The 19,583-nt window shown below is 42.5% G+C and overlaps 1 protein-coding gene across 3 annotated transcripts in view; it reads right to left on the bottom strand.

Annotated features, from left to right (window-relative positions):
* ctbp2a (C-terminal binding protein 2a) overlaps window positions 1–19,583 on the bottom strand; it is a 433,668-nt gene that overhangs the window by 239,919 nt on the left and 174,166 nt on the right. For 2 of the 3 annotated variants that reach the window (XM_072479240.1, XM_072479239.1), the window contains 2 exons: window positions 17,199–17,367; window positions 7,123–7,200 (listed from right to left, as the gene is read on the bottom strand). In XM_072479240.1, coding sequence (XP_072335341.1) covers window positions 7,123–7,200; window positions 17,199–17,256 — 136 coding nt within the window. In that variant the 5' untranslated portion in view covers window positions 17,257–17,367. The remainder of the gene's footprint in view (window positions 1–7,122; window positions 7,201–17,198; window positions 17,368–19,583) is intronic. The other variant, XM_072479241.1, reaches the window with a different exon arrangement.

The raw sequence follows: 19,583 nt of genomic DNA, 5'->3' as shown, positions 1-19,583 counted from the left end.
GGGCTTTCTTTTTAGATCACCGAAATTCTTCCGATGGCGGCACTGAGAAGAGAATTGCCTCAAAATGGAGTCAGTAGTCCGTCTGAGGGTTAGGAAAGGAAAGGGATCATGGTAATATACTCACTGAAGCGTCTACAAACAAAACATACCATACCAGGGTTGGAAAATAAACTTTTCACAACCCAAAGAAGCTTGGGGCTAAACAAGTGGCCTGGAATGTCCAGATGCCAGTGCTTCACTGATTTGGAGATACCTGCAGAGCTTTGTGAGGTGATTGACATCTGAAGGGCTGGACGCTTCGAACACACAATCAGATTGGTCACCAGAACTGAAGAAGTTTTTTTAGAAACTAAGAATATACAAGATGGGAACCTCCACTTTACCGTCCTTAGTTGAGTTTTCTTAGTATTTCTTCAATTAATCATCTAAATAGGCATTGTTGAAGTATTTTGGCTTCTAGTATGTAGGAAGGTGTCTCTGCAAGATAAGTAAGGCCATCTCCAACAGAGAGAAAAATTACAGAAATGAGACGTAGACAGATATAAATTTATCAGCTAACATCCAAATTTCCCAGAAAACAATGCATACCTAATCCAGCTCCCCAGGTACTGGGATTAGAACAGAAGGTGAATTTCACCAGGAGCAGAGGACCCTGGAGAGTCTAACATTACACCCTCAGAGGAAGGTAGGTCAACCAGTTCATCCAGTCAGCTCACAGAACAAGGTTAGACAGGATTTGGAAGCTTGGTTAACTATAAGCATTTGGGCCATGAAATAGTACAGCATCCGAAAACAGGCGCAAGGATCCCAATGTTGCACTGGAGGCTTTGAAAAAGAAGCCATAGGTGAGGAAAGGTGTCATTAATCCACAGGGAGCCAGGAGGCTCTCCAGGCAAACCTTGTGAAAGCAATGGGCCCATATCGCCATTGTGGTCAATGCCAAGAGTACAGGCTGCAGTGATCTGTTCAACCACATTTTGTGTGGCAGTATGGCCACGGTCACTAGTGCAACTGCCATCCTCACCCTGCTCTGAGGTTGTAGCTGTAGTAGCAGCGGGTGGCAGATTTCAGTGAGGACAACCTTGATGAAGCAGAGACATTTGACCCAGTTTTCCTCGCTGAGGGGGCAGCATGGTAGCACAGTGGTTAGCACAGTTGCTTCACAGCTCCAGGTTCGATTCCCGGCTTGGGTCACTGTCTGTGCGGAGTCTGCATGTTCTCCCCGTGACTGCGTGGGTTTCCTCCAGGTGCTCCGGTTTCCTCCCACAGTCCAAAGATGTGCAGGTTAGGTGGATTCGTCATGCTAAATTGCCCCGTGTCCAAACAAAAAGGTTAGGTTGAGTTACGGGGATAGGGTGGAGGTCTGAGGATAGGGTGGAGGTGTGGCCTTAGTTGGGGTGCTCTTTCCAAGGGCCGGTGCAGACTCGATGGGCTGAATGGCCTTCTTCTGCACTCTAAATTCTATGATTCTATGAGGAGAATTGCTCCATGAATAAGAGCCTTTTCCCCTCCTCCCTCTTCCAGCAGCTTTTCCTCTCTGCTTATTCTCCCTATCATGTTGTAGTCCAGGGGATTTCAATCCATGCAAACAGGTCAGCGAGCCAATGGTTTGTGAAGAACCCTGGAAGTTCGGAAAAATTTGTACAGCACATTTCGCAACGCTCTCTGTAGACTTCAGCAACTTTAAACAACTCTGAAATCGCCAAACCTGAAAGTAGTCACTGATCCTTTTAAATAGCACTGTTTGGGACTCCCTCCTTCCGCTCAACGCAGGTCCAGCTGCACGATATTAAGAGAGAGCATTAGCCTGAGCACTGAACTCCAAAGTGGCGGACCTCGTGTCAAGTCGGCCTTGTATGCTAACTGATGTAATGATCTGCCTACTCTGCATACTTCCAGCACACGCGCGCCTTCACCAAAGTGACGCCCAGTGCAGCTTGCGCCAGAAATGCACAAACGCCTTGGAGTCCATTTTGGAGGTAAAACGGCACTTGTAGCAGTAAATAAAAACAGGTGCTATGGAGCCAAATTTCATAGACTTCAATCTATTCAATAGACCGGGCATAATATAAACTTTCAGATTTCTGAGTAAAATTGAAAATTAATCCCTCCAGTTTATTTCAATCTCAGATATTGATCTGAACTGTAAATTTATCATCAGTGGATGGTTAATGCTGAATTACTGTGACATGATAGAATTAACCTTGCAAAGTCTTTGACTTCATCAATTAACTATAACCACCAATTATCTGTGTACTGAAGTGTTTTAGCATTGCTGAGATTTCCAAGCTAATAGGTAACTGCTAGTTAATCTTGCTTCTTCTTTAACTGGCACAAAAGGGTTAATTAATTCACTCAGTACCGGTGAAAGTCCCATCAGGATCTGCAAAAGTGTAAATGCTAATATCAAAACAGATTGATGTTGAACAGTTCTGAGAGCCAATTAACTCCAGGGCATTGACTAGGTGGTTAAACCCCAGACACTTCCTTGACAAGTTGTTAACATGAAAGAGTTAAGAATATATCTGGCATCCTTAATGAATTATTCTTGTCAAGAGTTTTACACGCTCCCATGATGATCTTGGATAGGGAATTCCAAGATTTTGAACATCAATGATGAAAGGGTAGCGATAAATGTTCATTTATGTCTTTGTTCATGCCTTTCAGGTGATGGGTTTCCCCTGATATTTTCAGATACTATTCAGTAAACCTATCCAGACCTGAAATATCATGCAAAACTCTCTACAAAGGAGGACAGATTTTCTAAATACCCCGCCCTCCCCACCCACTCAGTACAGATCTTTGAGTTCAGAATGTAATGCAAAACACCTCATCAGTGAGAGAGGGGTTTCTGTTAAACTTTATCGACGTGGTCATCATTAATCTCCAAGTGATCACCTGCATTTAGCTCATCTCCCTGACCTATATCATTACTTTTCACGAGGTGTAGAAATAAACACTCCCCATGTAGCTCAACTAACCTATCTCTCAGGGAAGGAGCATTTTACACATTTGAGGAACTCCATTCTCTTCTCCTTCATTCACTCACTCTCCACCTCAATTTATAAATAAATAATTAAATTCTCTTTGAATAATAATTTGGTTATCCCAACGTCTTTCTTGAATCTGTCTGCAGACTCCCTCTTCCATTTTCTTCCCACAATTCTAAGGTTTGTAAATGGCCTTCTGGTCCTCCTGCTGAAAGGTGCCTGGATGGCACCATAATGCCAGCACTCCCAGGGTGCCAGTGTCAGGTTTCTCAGGAGCCAGGGTGGCAATGACAAGGGCCAGGGCCTGAGGGGCGGCCATACCCATGACATCAGGGTGGAGGGGGATATGAAGGGTGGAGGGGGGGGGGGGCGGGTGCATATTGGGTATGAGTGAGCCTCTGGAAGGTTGGGAGGGTGAAGGGTGTGTCCTGGAAGGGGGGCCTGAAAGGGGGCGTGGGAAGACCTGAAAAGGTCTCACTTTGAGGGGGGGGGGGGGGGGGGGGGGGGGGGAGTTTATGGGGTACTGCCAATGTGTGTTGCCTATAAGTGTGGGGTGTGGAGGATCCACAAGTACACTGAGAGATCGGGCTCCTTTCAAAATGGTGGCCTGATCTCTGAGGAGCCGGTCTGGCCAGTGAGTTCAGCTCCCCAGGGCCCAAAAAAGTGACCAAGTGTGGTTAGATAGCAGTGGGGAAATGACACTTGGAAACCTTTCTGTTAGATCGCGCCCAAAGTGTTGGAAAGGCCCAGCAAGTCTGGCAGCATCTGTGGAGCGAAAAACAGAGTTCACATTTCAAAACGGATTCAAAACATTAACTCTGTTCCTCTCGCCACAGATGCTGGATGGGATTTTCTAGTCGCACAAGTCTTCCGGTCCTGCCACAAAATCTCCTGAGTGGGCCCTCAAATCCCAATCCCAGCCGCTGTCAGAACTGCAGGGTTTTTCCAGTACTTTTGTTTTTTTTAAATAAATTTGCACAACTCAATTCTTTTTTTTCCCAATTACCGGGCAATTTAGCACGGCCAATCCACCTACCCTGCACATCTTAGGGTTGTGGGGGTGAGACCCACACAGTCACGGGGAGAATGTGCAAAACTGCACAGCGACAGTGACCCAGGGCCGGGATCGAATCCAGGTCCTCAGCGCCGTGAGGACCGCGCCATCTGCGTTTTTCTGGTACTTACTGTTTTTATCTCATTTTCGTTCTCTGGTTCAGATTAGAATTCCCCCAGCCAGGCGAGTGAACAACATTCAGTGGCCAACATTAAAAAAGGGAGACTTTCACGAAATGCACACAGGGTCAGTTAAACGATGGACAAACTAAACCTCTCTGTATAATAAAGGAAATTAGCGCGGGTGAGAAAAATGAGATGCGTATATATACAACTGTTGATAAATATGGGAAATGCCAATGAAAAGATTTTTTTAAAAAGGGAGACGTTCCAGTGCTGCAGCCAAGTCCATTGCATCGCAGAGAACAGCCAATATTGGAAAAATGAGCCAGTTGGAGTGCACAGCCAGAGAGAAACAGCCAATCACATTCACAGGCATGCATTTCGACTCATCTAATTTTGCAATATGTGCCGTACCTGAATGATTGGTCACAAGTGAACACAGACCCAGAAAAATCTCCCCTGAAATGCTTGCAAGTATATGGCTTGAAGCATTCTCAATGATCTTTCATTTAAAATCACTCTAAGTCAAGTTTGAAATCGGACTTGCCACTGGACTGTAGTTATGTCATATGTGGTGTTAAATCCAAGGAATGGAAGATTACCTGCACAAATTGCTGTCTTTGGGACCAGATACGAGTTAATGCAACATTAACTGATGTGGTATGCTTTCATTATACACATATTTTGAAATGGAAATGAAATGAACGCACACAAATGAATTTGTGGCTTTCTTTGCACCCAGCTGTTAATTGCGGTGACCCCTAAACAGTGCCATCAGGATGAAATCCATGTAATTTTTAAATAAAATAACGTCTGTGGAATTTGACACAGTGCAAGCTTTTTTTGGCATTCATGCTTGAACACCCACTGATTGTCAAAATTCAACTGTAAACACTACAGATAGAATACGATATATTTTATACATTAAAAGAAAAATCAAAGGCATTAATCTATTGGGGCTGTCATGCATACAGTTCCAGAAAAGGCTGTAGTACTGCCACAAATAAAAATCAATAATAACATGTCATTATCCAATAGTACAGTTGAACCATTGGAACTTTTGCTTCAGATGGTTGAAGCTTAATTTAACTCAGGCTTCACATAATCCAAAATTCAACACTGAAGTTTAGGCTAGATCTCAAGTATTAACTTTCTGATTTGCTACAAATCTGAATTGCTGGTGCGTAGTCCCATGGATTATTTCTTTAAAATGTTAGCTTAAAACATGTTCCATTTTTTAAAAACTGTGATATACTGATTAAGTTGCAAACACAGCTATGTATTCAATACCAATAATGAACACATTTGAAAATACGCAATGAGGGGTGCATTAAACCCCGTTGACAACGGCAGGACCAAAAGATCCCGCCACTGGCGAGCCACCCTCCGATGCTGCAGAACACGTGACAGAGGGGGGAGGAAAATCCTGTCTGTTAATTTTTTCTTAATGTATTCATTCATGGGATGTAGGCATCGCTGGCTAGGCCAGTATTTATTGCATGCCCCTAACTGTCCTTGAGAAGGTGGTGGTGAGCTGCTATAGTCCGAGTGATGTTGGCACATCCACACTGCTGTAGGGTGGGAACAATTCGGATGCATTTTGTCTTCACAGATATTTCTTAGCGCATTTTCTACTACCTTATGCATTTCTATAAACAAAAGTAACATTATCATGCAAGCGAATCACTATGCAATTAGGAATATACTGGAAGGCATTAAGGACATCTAATTTTTTTAAAGTTATAAATCATGGTATGCCATCATCTGTCAACATATGAATTATGTAATACAATGTTGCATTTGTTTGCAATTTCCACATGTTTTTCCCATACATCATGACTAATTTGCATATCACTGTGTCAGTTGTGATTTCATAAATGTGATTTTGCAAATATATTTTAAAATTTAAAATAATGCACTTTTGGCACTATTCCTAAATGTAGAAATACCCTCCTGTCCACAAGTAAGGAATGGTCAATTGGCACTAAGTTCAATGATCTTAAGGTTCTTTAAGGAGCATTGCATGACAATGTTTGTTACTGGAGAGTTACTCCAATTAGTCTTTACATCCAAAAGTCTGACAACCAGTCAATTTTTTATATGCATATTGAATGCTAGAAGAAATATCACAAACCATTTGACTCTCAAACATTATACATCCACCTGCACAAGTGTAAGGTTTCAAATATGAATGTATTTAAAATATTGCTATAAATTAGACATTTTATAATGCACAATCAATACATTCACAAAAATCTGCACATTTATCAATTTGCACATCCTAAACACATTCATAATATTTTGTACATTCAAATCCCACAATTACTGGACTCTCACTGTCTATTTTCTAAAAGTTCATTCAACGAATAATAAATCAAATTGTAAAATAATAATTTGATCATACATGCAACAAGTCCTGCTACCCACTTTTCCTCCAAAACACAGTCTAAATTAAAATTAATGTGCACTGCATAATCAGCAGTATTTCATAAAGATAGCTACTATGGAAATTCTTTTCAACCAGAAGTACATCCCCACACTTCCTGAAGTCAGCTTCATTAGTTAACATCCCTCCCATGTCCTGCAGCATCTCCATTTAAACAGTGAAAAACTACAAATACTGACACCCTTGTAATAACCATTAACATCTGTTCTAAAGGGACAGCAATCTCAGTTTTAAAAGCTGTGATTTCTTATGCCATTTTTTGTTTGGAAAGGGGACAACAAGGTCTATATTTCTACCACTTGGAGGTGTGAGCTTTATTTTTCAAATGCAAGCTTCAGATGTTTTGGATCAGATGTAGGTCTCTTGTTAAATTCACATTTTATTTTCAAAGCCAACATGGTGTCAGGTGTATGTGCGGTACACAATAACCGTGGGCTCCTCTCATTTCATCAAAAAGTGATCTTGTGTTCTTGCCTCTGACCCTCCGCAGTCTGAAATGTGAGTACATACCTCTCCTTGCTGCTGCTTTGCCTGCCAGACTGCTGCGTTCCTCTGTAGGCCGTTGCTGGTTTCCCCACCAAGCCCCCGCTTTAAAAAATAACAAGAACATAAGGCTCCTACAGTTTGACAATACACGTTTTTCAATGCAATTAAGGGCAAGGGGAAGTAGTGTTTTTTTTTTTAAACTGTTGAATTTCTAACTTGTCATACACACACACAAACATGTAGTATTCTCACATGCTGCAGTTGTAACTTCTAAAAAAGTTACACTTTCTCTTAAGTGGTCTTCACTATAGTACATTCAGGCAAGCACTCAGTTTGAGCTCAAGAGAATATCACACAAGAAGAATGCGAAAGCACATAATGACAATTGAAATTCATGTAACAAAAGCATGTTTTTTCAAATGAAGAATTTTTAAAACAATATTTTACTTTTCTATCACAATTGTTAAAAGTACTTATTAAAAGCAGGTTAACCATGCAATTAAGAGTACAAACAAAGCACTGGGGTTCATTTCAGTTCATTCAAAAACAGAGAAGCTATGTTAAACTTATACAGAGCCTTGGTTAGACCAACGAGCGTGCTGTGCACAAAAGGATTTGGAAACACTAGAGAAAGATTATACCCGAACTGAGCATGCACAACTATCAATAAAGACTGAATGGACTAGGGCTCTTTCAGCTGGGAAAAAGACTGAGAGCAATCTTTAAAATTATGATTAGATTGGATAGGGTATTCATAGAGAAGATGCTTCCATTTATGAGGGAATCCAAAATTAAGATAATATAGAAATATAAAATAGTGACTAATAAATCCAATAAGGAATTCAAGAGAAACCTATTCACTCAGAGTGGTGAAAATGTGGAACTTGCTAGCATATGGAGTGGCTGAGATTAATAGCATAGATGCATTTAATGGGAAGCTAGATATGTACGAGTAAGAAAGGAACAGAAGGATATGTTGATAGGGTGAGAAGTAAATAGATCGGAAAGAGACTTGGGTGAGGTATAAACACTGACATAAAGCAATTGGGCTGCAGAGTCTGTTTCTTGCTTCTGTGCTGTAAATTCTAAATATCATTGTAGAAATAGGATGTACAGCGCCTGATCAGCCAAGTGCTGAACAAAGCCTTTACTAATAATCAGTTAACTCTCCATGCAAATATATGTGAAGCATGTCCATTGACACTGTGCAGGCATGCATGAGTTTGTAATCAGAATCAAGTGTCTCAGGGGCCTAATGGGAAAGAAAAGCAAGGTACTTGTGAGATAGGGTGCGCTGAAGATGGAGGTGACAGTGATGTTGGGGCGAGCCCAATTCCTCTTGGTTGGGCCGCGTCAATCTGATTTCACAGTGACTTAAGGGAGAGACTTCTGCAAAGCACCTGGGAGGAAGTCCCCTCCTCTGAGAACTGCTAGCCAATCAGATAACTGGCAGCTCTCTAATCCCAACAGCGCCACCGGAAGCACTAGTCACTGTTAGGATCTCAGCTAGTTCCCTTCAATGATTGTCAGGAGGCCAGAAGAGAAGTTAAGTTGGGGCCTTCAGTCGGGACCTGTTTGGCAGGCCCTGGTGTCAGAGTGGGGGAACGCACTGTAGAGGTTGCGGGCTCCACCTTCTGAGCCTGCAAACCATTAATTGGCCTGAAAGCTCTCAATGGGCCCAAGGGCCCATTAGAGAGGTGCTGGGTGCTGCCATAGCAAACTGCGCACCACCACCCCCCTCTCCTGAATGCCACCTGATCTTTTTTGAAACAGGAAGTAGCCAGTAAGTCCTTCCACTTCTCAGAGATCAAACCCACCCATACTCCTCACCTTAATTCCTTCTCTCTCCAGGAACACATCCACCTGCCTCTTGAAGCTTTTATACTGTTGGCTTCAGTGCCTCTCCCGCTATACAACTCCACAGGATAAAAGTGGCTCTGATTAAGTTTCCTGCTTGCTTCTAACCTTCTAATATTTAATTTATGTATCCTTCACCACACTGAATAATTTGCTTCAATTAATTTTGGCAACTTCCTCCACAGAATGGATGGAGAAAGAATATATGATTCCCCTTAGGACCTCCCAAAATACTTTACAGTCAAAGGATTACTTTTCAAGTGCAGTCAATGTTATGTAAATAAACACATAGCCAGACCACAGTTAGATTTTTAAAGTATATTACTTTTCATTCCCATCTTGGACAATCACTTTGCAGGAATGGGGTTAGTATATTATTTTTTGCTCTTTCTTTAGCTAACCCAGTTCCTGCAAAGTGACTGTCCAAGATGGTAGTGAACACCTGAACTCAGGGGCTGGGTATGGGCATTATCAATGAACTGGAGCACCACTCACAATAATATGAGTTTGAACAGTGTTGAATGTGCTTACAGCCTGTTTTCTGCCTCAGTTATAAACAGTAGAAGCCTAGCTTGAGCTTCAAGTTCTAGCAGTTGGAAGATAATAAAGAAGTCTGCAATTATATAGTTTCTTTTAAGACCGTGCAACATCCCATGGTGTTTTACAGCCACAGAATTACTTTCGAAATGTCATTATTACAGTTATATAGGCAACGGCCTCCCTTTTCCCCATGTCCTCTTCTCTCCTGATAGCAGCTTTCTGAGGCAGTCAATGGAACATCAAGCAGCCCCTCTGACTATTCAAATGGCTATTCTTCAAGTCCAAGTCAAAGAACAAAGTGTCTGCCAGCTATTTCGCTGCAGTAGGTGTATCCAGCCAATCCTGATACCCAGATGTCCCAGAAGAATCAGGGTTCCAGGGCCTTCTTGGCCTACATGGCTGAAATAAACCACTGCACCAGCTCCTCGACTGGTCACACCTCCATTTTTAGATTCCCACACCTGTTTTCAAATCCTGTCTTGGCCTTGCCTTTCCCCATCTTTGTCATTTTTTCCAGCTGTAATTTGAATTGCTTCACCCTTGCCTTCTGATGCTTTAGGCCCTCAGTTCGAGAATTTCCACCCTAAATTTTCCCTTTACCTTCATTCATCATAGAATCATAGAATTTACAGTGCAGAAGGAGGCCATTTGGCCCATCGAGTCTGCACCAGCCCTTGTAAAGGGCACCGTACTTAAGCTTCCACCCTATCCCCATAACACCACCTAATCTTTTAGACACCAAGGGGCAATTTAGCGTGGTCAATCCACCTATCCCTCACATTTTTGGACTGTGGGAGACAACCCGAGCACCAGGAGGAAACCCACGCAGACATGGGGAGAACTCCACACAGACAGCCACCCAAGGCCGGAATTGAACCTGGGACCCTGGAGCTGTGAGGCAACAGTGCTAACCACTGTGTCACCGTACCGCTCCTTTTAAGATTCCCCTTAGAAGCTACAATCTTTGACCAAACTTTAGGACCCTATTCCCAATATCTCCTCATGTGGTTTGACGTCAAATTCTGTTTGAAAACATTCCTGCGAAATGCTTTGGGACGAAGCTCTGGTATTACAGAAGCTATTAGCATAGTTATTCAAACCAGAATTGTGTACATACCGAAGCAAAAGAGCTATGATACCAGGACACGGCAAAGCAGCAATTACAGTTTTGGAACTACAAATAAATAATAAAACAACTGGAACATTAATTATAAAGCGAATGTTAGGGATTGAAACCTGCAACCAGCTGACTGCCTACCCAGATGGAAAAGTATAATGAAAAGATCCTGCTTGATGATTTAATTGTCTTTACACCCTTTTCACCAATCGCATCAGTTTAAGGAGACTCATGGTCAGTATACCTGACAATGAAAGAGCAGAACAGAACATAACGTTAAAATCATTCTTAAACAGTGGGCGGGATTCTCCATCGGCCCATTTTCTGGCAGGGGGCAGCGGGATCCTCCGCCCCAGCAGCTGGCCAATGGGGTTTCCCATTGTGGCCACCCATGCCCCGTCGAGAAAACCACGGGCGTGAGTGCGCTGCCAGAGAAGCAGAGCATCCCACCGACGGAGAATCCCGCCCAGTGTGTTTGTCAAACATCTCAAACTGTTTCTGAAGCAGTGAATTCTGATATAATAGGGTGAATTTGCTGGGGTAATTAGTCCATCATTGGTGACACAGACATAAATTAATATACGTAGTTAAATTGATGCAATTGCTTTAAATACCCAGTAAATACTTGTACCTCAATTACATTAATTCAGAGCCATCACACTGGTGGCCTTCCTTATTCTGGCTAATTACCCCTCCCCAGTGATTCCATGAACAACAAACGTGCAAAAAGAAATAAAATCAGAGGAAAAGAACAAAAATAAAATGCAATAATAACTTTTTGAAACTGAGTTTCAAAGAGATAGCAACTGAAAGACCTCTGTAATTAGTGGAACTCTAGCAGAGATCAAGGATCGGGTTTCTGCTGTGAAACAGTTCCTGCTGTCTATGCATCAGAGGTCAGTTCAGTTACTTCCTGGACAGGTCCAATTTAATTGGGGCAAATGATTGCTTCAGCTCCTGATACCGACCTGACTGGCAGATGTGCTTTGCTGAAGCAATTTTCATCCCTAACTTTCAACAAAAATATAAGCACAGTTGGTAATAGGGCTTAACAGACTTCAAATATAAATATAAATATAAGCACAGGGTGCCAAAGAGCAGTTTTCTCAAAGCAAGTAATGTGCGATAATCATTCAGCCCACTTGAAGAAATACTTGCATTTGTGTAGCACCTCACCCTAGTTCTGAAATCTCCCGAAAGACAATGTAGAGGCCAAATACAGCAAACCTCAGAAACAGTAGCAAGAGGAATGATCAATTAGCCAAGACACTGGGACCAGGATCCCCCGCCGGCGGGATTCTCCGTTGCGCTGGCAGCGCACCCATGCCCGCGGGTTTCCCAGCAGCGTGGGATGGACACAATAGGAAATCCCATTGGCAGGTGGTGGGAACGGAGAATCCCGCTGCCGGTGAGGACGCGCTATCGAGGAACACAGAGCTGGCGGACCTGAGAACGTCGTCCTGGACCTTTAGCTGAAGCCCGAACGAAAGGAGTAAGCCAATGGAACAATGGTTCATCATCTCATGGGAAAGATATTATACCTCTGGAGATGCCACACTTCTTTAGTGCTGCACCAGAATATCTGTTCAAATTATGTGCTCAAATTCTAGAGTGGATTGAAAACCCTAACCTTCTGACACAGAGGTGAGATCTAGTGACTGAACTAAGCTTTGCACTTAGCAGTTGATTTTGGCACTAACCACCCAGAACGAACCAGAGTTAGAAATCACAGAGAGAGTATTGGGGGGGGGGGGGGGGGGGGGGGGCGCATCCCACAGAAACAAGGTCGGCATACACCGACCCAAACAGGGGCAGAGTGGGAATTCCGTCCTCACTGGGGAGCAAGCCCCACCCTCAGGAGTTGCCAACTAATGGATACCTGGAAATAGGTGAGTTCAGGGTCTTGGGCAGGTTAGGGTGGGGGCTGGGCATGGTGGGTTTACCAAGCAGCCAGGTAGGAAGAAAGGTGGGGTTCAATATTAGGAAGGGTGGAAGTCAGGGGGTTGGGGAATCCGCAAAGGTCAGCCCCTGTAGATAGAACCTTCCTTCCTACCCACCCTTTGACGTATTTTTTTTAAAATCAGGATGCCCAATCCTGTCCAACTGCCTAGGCCAAACATTTACGGCATGGACAACATATTATTGGGGTCAATGAGCTTGTCAACAAGTCTCATTGACCCTTGATTTTTCTATTTAAATATGGTGGGCAGGCTGCCGATTCCAGCACGCGTCCACTCCCGATATTATGGGCAGTGTGCTCGGGGGTACACAGGCAAGTGGTGGGGTGGTCACCAGCCTCATTTTATGGGCTCTGCCACCGAAAACATGGCCGGCAAGAGCATGAAAAATGCAGCCCAGAGGAAGTAACCCAGAGGACGTACACCTCATACTAATAACATTGCCTTCTATTTTAATCTGCCTCAGCGCAGGTGGGCAAGCACATGCAGCAACCTGACTGACATCATCCGGCTTCAGCTGCCAATTTAACTTTGGTGTGAGTAGAGCAGCTGCTGGGCCTTTCTCACCAAGAACAGGAATAGGATCCAGGACCACAGGATGCCCAACCAGGTACGGTTTTACGTTGTCCTTGTGCAGCCAGGAAGCTCCTCTCAGTCCAACAAGGAAAGTTGAAAGCCCCGGACTCCACCCTTCCCTTTCTCAACGTTTCCAGAAATCCCACCCCAGCAGTTTTCCTTGTTGTCAGCTGTAAACTGTCTGCCACCTGAAATCCCTCTTCATGCCAGCTAGCTGCCCGATTGGGCCAGCTGCTTGCACGAGGGTGGGGAGTTAAAACAGCTAGAATGTACACTACTGAGGCCTGCAGGGTGCCAGCAATGGTTTGGCACTTGCTTCTTCTATATCTCCCCCCCCTCAATCTATTTGATTCTCTCTCCCAGCCAAAATCATGTACTTTGCGCTGAATTTCTCCATTTTACAATGCTTCTTTTATACGTTAAACCATTTGCCTCGTCCTTTCTTCCCTTCATAGAATCCATACAGTGCAGAAGGAGGCCATTTGGACCTTCAGTCTGCACCGACCCACTGAAAGAGCACTCCATCCAAGCCCACTCCCCCGCCCTATCCCTGTAACCCCTTAACCCAACCTACACATCTTTGTACATTAAAGGGTCAATTTAGCATGGCCAATCTACCTAGCCTACACATCTTTGCACTGTGGGAGGAAACCAGAGCACCCGGAGGAAACCCAGAGGGTGAACGTACAAACTCCACACAAGACAGTCACCCAAGGGCGGAATCGAATCTGGGTCCCTGGTGCTATGAAGCAGCATTGCTAACCACTGTGCCAACATGCCGCTGAGCCATTCGGCCATACTAAAGTGATAGGAGGTAACCCATTCCCAGAAACTATCTGACAGAAGGCAAGTGCCTCAAAACCACTGTAGGGATGTCACCCTATATATGAGGAAGCATCTGGACACCATGAGACTGAAAACTCAATGCATAATTGCAGAACAAGAAGGGAGTGGTGATTTGATACAACTTCATTACAAGTGTGTTTAAATTATGGTACAGCAAGGTAATCTTCAATCTGATTTGACTTCATTGCCAGCTGAGTAAATGGACAGAGGTGTTGCAGGTCCCTTTGCTCTTGGTTCAAGCTGCACTACTTGCTGTAACGTGGTTCAGTGAACTGGTTCCCCTTTAAGAGGAAATGACAAATTAAAGCGTACAGCTGGAAATAATCTCCAGTCGTAATCAAATCCACAAGCGTGGAATTTTTACTGCCATTCCTGTTCCCTCATTGCAGTTATTCGCAAATCTGTAGCTATCAGATCTGATGAAAAACATCTGACAAAGGCAAATTTCAAAAAGCCCAGTGTCTGCTCATTTGTTCTCTTTTAACTTGGCTTCAAAAGTTGGCTTTATAAAACAACAAAGCACGATTACCCTCCAATGTAGATGAAACTTACTTTAACGTATCACGATGGGCAAAAGAAACTCTTAAGCTGCTTTAAATATTTTTGATACAAATGCAAAGAACAAATGAAAGCCATGCCATGGGAACACTGCCTTTCTTTCACATCTTGCCACACAGCAGCATTGTTTTCCCCCACAACAATCACAAGGAAGGGCCTTTGCCAAACTACAAATGAGCTATAGCTGTAATGTGTATAATACGATTAAATAGAACATGTTCAGCAGTTTGTCTAGGAATTACATTTCTGGGGCACGGTTTTGCGAGTGCCAGTTACTTGACAGCACCTCACCCGCGTTCCCATCCTGTACTCTTGAACCCTATTGAATACTAACAGGTTACTTGACCAGAGGCAGAGTCATAGCCAAGCCCAGTGCGCTCCTCACTCATTGTCCATACAGTCCACTTGCCAGCAGGGGCCACTGCATAACAATGGGAACAGGAAGCCTGGCTGCTGATTTCTCCTATTCTTGCCCTGAAGGCTTTGCAGGCAACTGTTCCAAACCTACAGCTAAAACCGACCATCTTTACAGGGAATGGAGAGTGAAGCTGAGACATTCCGGTTGTGTGGTGCTGCACGAACCCACTGAACAGTTCTTTTCATTCTGGTCAAGAAGCTATACTGCAACGGATTAAAATGGCTCAAGACAATTCAACTCGCGAGAAGCAATCGCAAATTTAACCTTGGAATCAGAGGCCCTGCTAAATCAAATTTAAAGCGATGTAAATAGCACAAGTCCAAAATAGGGCTCACAAATCATGATCAATTAATGGCAAAGACTTGCATCAAGGGCAATGTAGTCGTTGCATAATGAAAGTTGCACATTGAAAGTCCAGACTTGCTCATCATGCAGGATCATGAACTGCACACTGGGAGATCTGTCTGTCACAATTAAACAAAAAACTGATCACAAGATGTAGAGAATGTCTTGATGAAGCAAACATTACTGGAGGCATCTAAATTACTTTATAAAGCCCCGAGTACAACATGAAAGTGCTTTAGGAGAACAGATAATAGCATTTCCCTAATAGTGGGAGCACATCTTTCTATCCAACCGCTGAGTGAGTTGAGTGTGATCTTACACTAGTGGCTATTCAGAGGCAGAAATAATTTACGCACCTATATACCTGCCTCTGGGCTACTGCCTGTCCTGATTAACTTCTACTCCTCTCGGATGCAGTCGGAATAAGGTCAGATGTGGGCGCCCAGAAAACCCAGATCCAGCTGATTTTTGTTTGCTATATCACAATTGAACCACCTTCTAGCATAATAATCGAGAACGTGTAGACTCATGGAATTAGCTCAAGTTACTTAACATAATATTGAAATAGTTGACCCAAACTATATGGATAAATCTGTATGTCCAGCTTCTACAGGACATTTGTGCTTATTCATTCCCATAGCTTCAATCGATAGAAGTAGAATACCTACTGCAGGTCTAAGAGTCCTCTGTTATAACCAAATAATGTTCAAAGCATATAGAGAATTTCATAGACAGGTTTATGCAGCTACGAAATACTGTTCACTGAAATTGTAAAATCTATTTTTATTCTACAAAGAATGAAGACGCCAAAGTTTTCACTTGTTAACTCAGAGATCTGTCCACAACAGATGGTCCTGTTAATATTGCATCTATTACTAGAAATGGTCAACTTTGCCCTCTGTTCTACCCAGTGATCTCTTGCGGATGTGTTGATTACTGTGACTGAGCCAACAAAAGGGGTAAACTTTCTCGCAACGTCAATAGGGATGTAAAACAAGCTGGGTCAGGTCAGCTGCCCCATTGTACGCTACACCCATTATTTGCCCCACCCATTTTCCTTTCCACTCATTTGGAAAGGAAAATTCAGGGTCTGTATATTAGGTGTCTATTTTACTCATCTTACTCCCCAATTTATCTGCCTGTTTTCCTGCACCCACCGTCTGTCTACATTGCTGCTCCCAATAACTAATACTGTGGCTATAGACTTTCTGCAGTGTGGGGTTTGGAAAGGTCCGTGCAAACCAGAAATGAGCTTCGTGTCGAGGTTGAGGTGACTGTATTATGTTAATAGGGCATTGTTATCACCTCATTTACAATGCAGCGCTAAAATAAATTGTATTTATACGGCACCTTTTCGATGCTCAGAATGTCGGAAACCTTATTTTGCAGCCAACTTATTTTGCATTATAACACGCGTTGCTGTGCACACGACAGCCAATGTTCACAAACAATAGGTTAATGTGTTTTGGTCCTGCTGATCGAGGGAGGAATGTTGGCCAGGGCACCCGGAGAACTCTCCTGCTTTCTACAAATAGTGCTGGTAATGTTTTATGTTTGTCTGAATACATACCAGAATGCAACATTGAAAGAATAGTATCCCCATTAATGCCAAACTCATTCAATACGACACTGAGGTGTCAGCCGAGTTTATATACTCATGTCTCTGGAGTGAAGCCTAAATCCAAAACTTTATGACTATCATTGAGCAACCCGACAGTGCTATTATGGTTAAAGCAAATACAACATAGGATCTAATCTAGTTTTAAATCGTTCTTCTACCTAAAATTTAGAAAAACTGCCAGGCCTGTTTATCAGATGATCTCATGTTCTCAGGATTCGCCAATTATCACTTGCTAAAGACGAAATGACTGTCCAATCTGCTTACCTTCACAAATTCGATCCAATCGTTGCCGCTTCACTTTGTGCTTGTCCATCAGAGACATCAGCGATGCTAATTAATGAATTCCTTTCAGTATAACAAGCAAACAGGGTTTGAGGTGTTCACAATTTAGCTGAATCCACAGGAGTTCAAGTGCATAACTCTAATCCAAATCCTGAAAAGAAATTCGAAGACAGAATAGTCAGTGAAACTGGAACTACACAAACATTTATAATAAAACTTGCATTATGATGGTGAAAAATAACAAGAACAATCAGAATGTTTCACCATATCATGTTTTTGCTTGGACATCCCAATATCCCACAAAAATAGTACTCACAGTTACAAATGCACACAAAGCATAACTTAGGTCAAACATCTTTTCACCGTTTTATTCTATCACTAAACACCATCCTGAATGTGAAATGTTCTTGTGTTCTAAACAGCACAGTGGTCATTTCTCTCTAGCTTATACAATAAAACAATTAGTGGGAAAATGACTATGTGGAGCATTTCTAGTCATTTAAAGGTTAACCAATCTATTCACTGTGCAACAAAGCCTTGCGCCTCATATGGACAAAGGCAAGACTACAATAATTTTCAGCTAGAAAACTGGCCAAATCAAGGTCGGAAGCCTTCCTCATCACTTGTGACCTTTTCTGCTACCATAATCATTAGATGTCCATGCGAGACCTTCATTAATAAGCTCAAGTAGATGCCCAAGAAACCAGTCTGCCCTCTGTACTCTCAGCCAATCCTCCACCATTGCAGTGGGGGTAAAGGGTAATGGGTTAAAACCTATATTGATTTTGATGCAAAGCTAGAGGTAAACATGTAACTAAATCCCATGTATACCTCCCTTGTGATGCATTTATTAACTATTCAAGTAATGCACTGACACGTTACAGGAGTAGAATTCAGACTCAATTAAGCTGCGTTACACACCACAACGTATCATTGCATCTTCCTATCACTACACCAATTGTATAATCTGAGCTCAGACCAATCAAAGTACATATGGGTCCTTTAACTAATGCAGTCAAGCAATAACCTTCTTTGCTCGAGTATGGAGCTCATATGTTGATTAAATCTACTGTTCAAGGAGCCCACACAACAGATAGATACTATTGCTGTGATGGTCTTGTGAGGACAAAGGTTAAGCTAAAACAAGCTCACCCAAATTAGAGCTGGTCTTTGGATGATCAGCCACAAGTATTTATCATCATTCATTTCATCCGCTATTCTCAGAAGTGTTGATGTCGACTTTTGTAAAATAGCAACTCCAGAGTCACTCAGCCTCAGACCCTATCTATGACAGTGATCACCCACAGTAGCAACACAAACCCATCACAAGAAATCTGTCCAATTTGCAATATTCGCAAACTAGGTTACTGCCATTATTTGAGAACACTCGAATGATAAAAGAATTGGACTTTTAAAGAAAAATTTTAAAAGTGTGTTGGTGTATGGCAAACACTGCAATTAGCAATAATCAACATACTGGTCACTGAGGGGGTCACTGGAGGGAGTCGAAGTGGCAATGCTGAACACAATCGCCTAACACATGGCTTCAATTTTCCTTAATTTAAAATACCAGAACAAAAATAAACTATTTCTGGTCAAAAAAAACTGTTGCCCCCATACTGAAACAACATGCTCCAGGATCTCACCATGTTAGGGGTTGGGTTGCTCGCAGTATTGCATGTTTTACAATCTGGCTTTCACAGCGTTTTCTACTGGATTTTATCTACTTTGAAGTGCACACAAAATAATTGTTGTAAATACTTCTGGTGATAATCGTGTCATTACTGGATCACTGACCCTGCTTTTGCAAATTCCTGCATTAATAAACGACGAAAGACTGCTGAAAATGATAACACTATTTTCAACTTTCAGAAGATTATACATTCAGAGAAAGTAGGTTTTTTTTAAATGGTATGCTCAGTAAGAAAAGCAGTGAGAATAGATTTAAATAATTTGATGAATGCATTTAGTAAGATCAAATCAGCATTGCCACCCATTTGCCAATTTAAAGGTACAAAGAATTTTACAACACAGATCTAGGCCGTTGTACCTTTGCTCGATCTCAAAAGGATTTTCTACTTTGTAGTTACCCAGGCTTTTTCATTTTCCAAATGTTTGTCTACTTCCTTTTTAATAGCAATTGTGAATTCTTCTTAGACCACCGTTTCTAGTAGGATATTTCCTGTCCTAATTTAGTGTGTGTGAAAGGAATTATTTTAACCACTGCCTTTAGTTTTGGTGATGAGCTTCAATTTATGCCTCCAGGAAACCTTGTTTTTTAAAACTCTTTTATTGGATGAGAGCACCGCTGGCCTGTCCAACATTTATTGCCTATCCCTAACTGCCTAGGAGACGGTGGTGGTGAGC

The sequence above is a fragment of the Scyliorhinus torazame genome, chromosome 16 (genome assembly GCF_047496885.1).
Source record: "Scyliorhinus torazame isolate Kashiwa2021f chromosome 16, sScyTor2.1, whole genome shotgun sequence".
NCBI classification, from domain to species: Eukaryota; Metazoa; Chordata; class Chondrichthyes; order Carcharhiniformes; family Scyliorhinidae; genus Scyliorhinus; species Scyliorhinus torazame.
The sequence above is the reverse complement of the archived record's forward strand: the minus strand, read 5'-3'. Positions and strand labels throughout refer to the sequence as shown.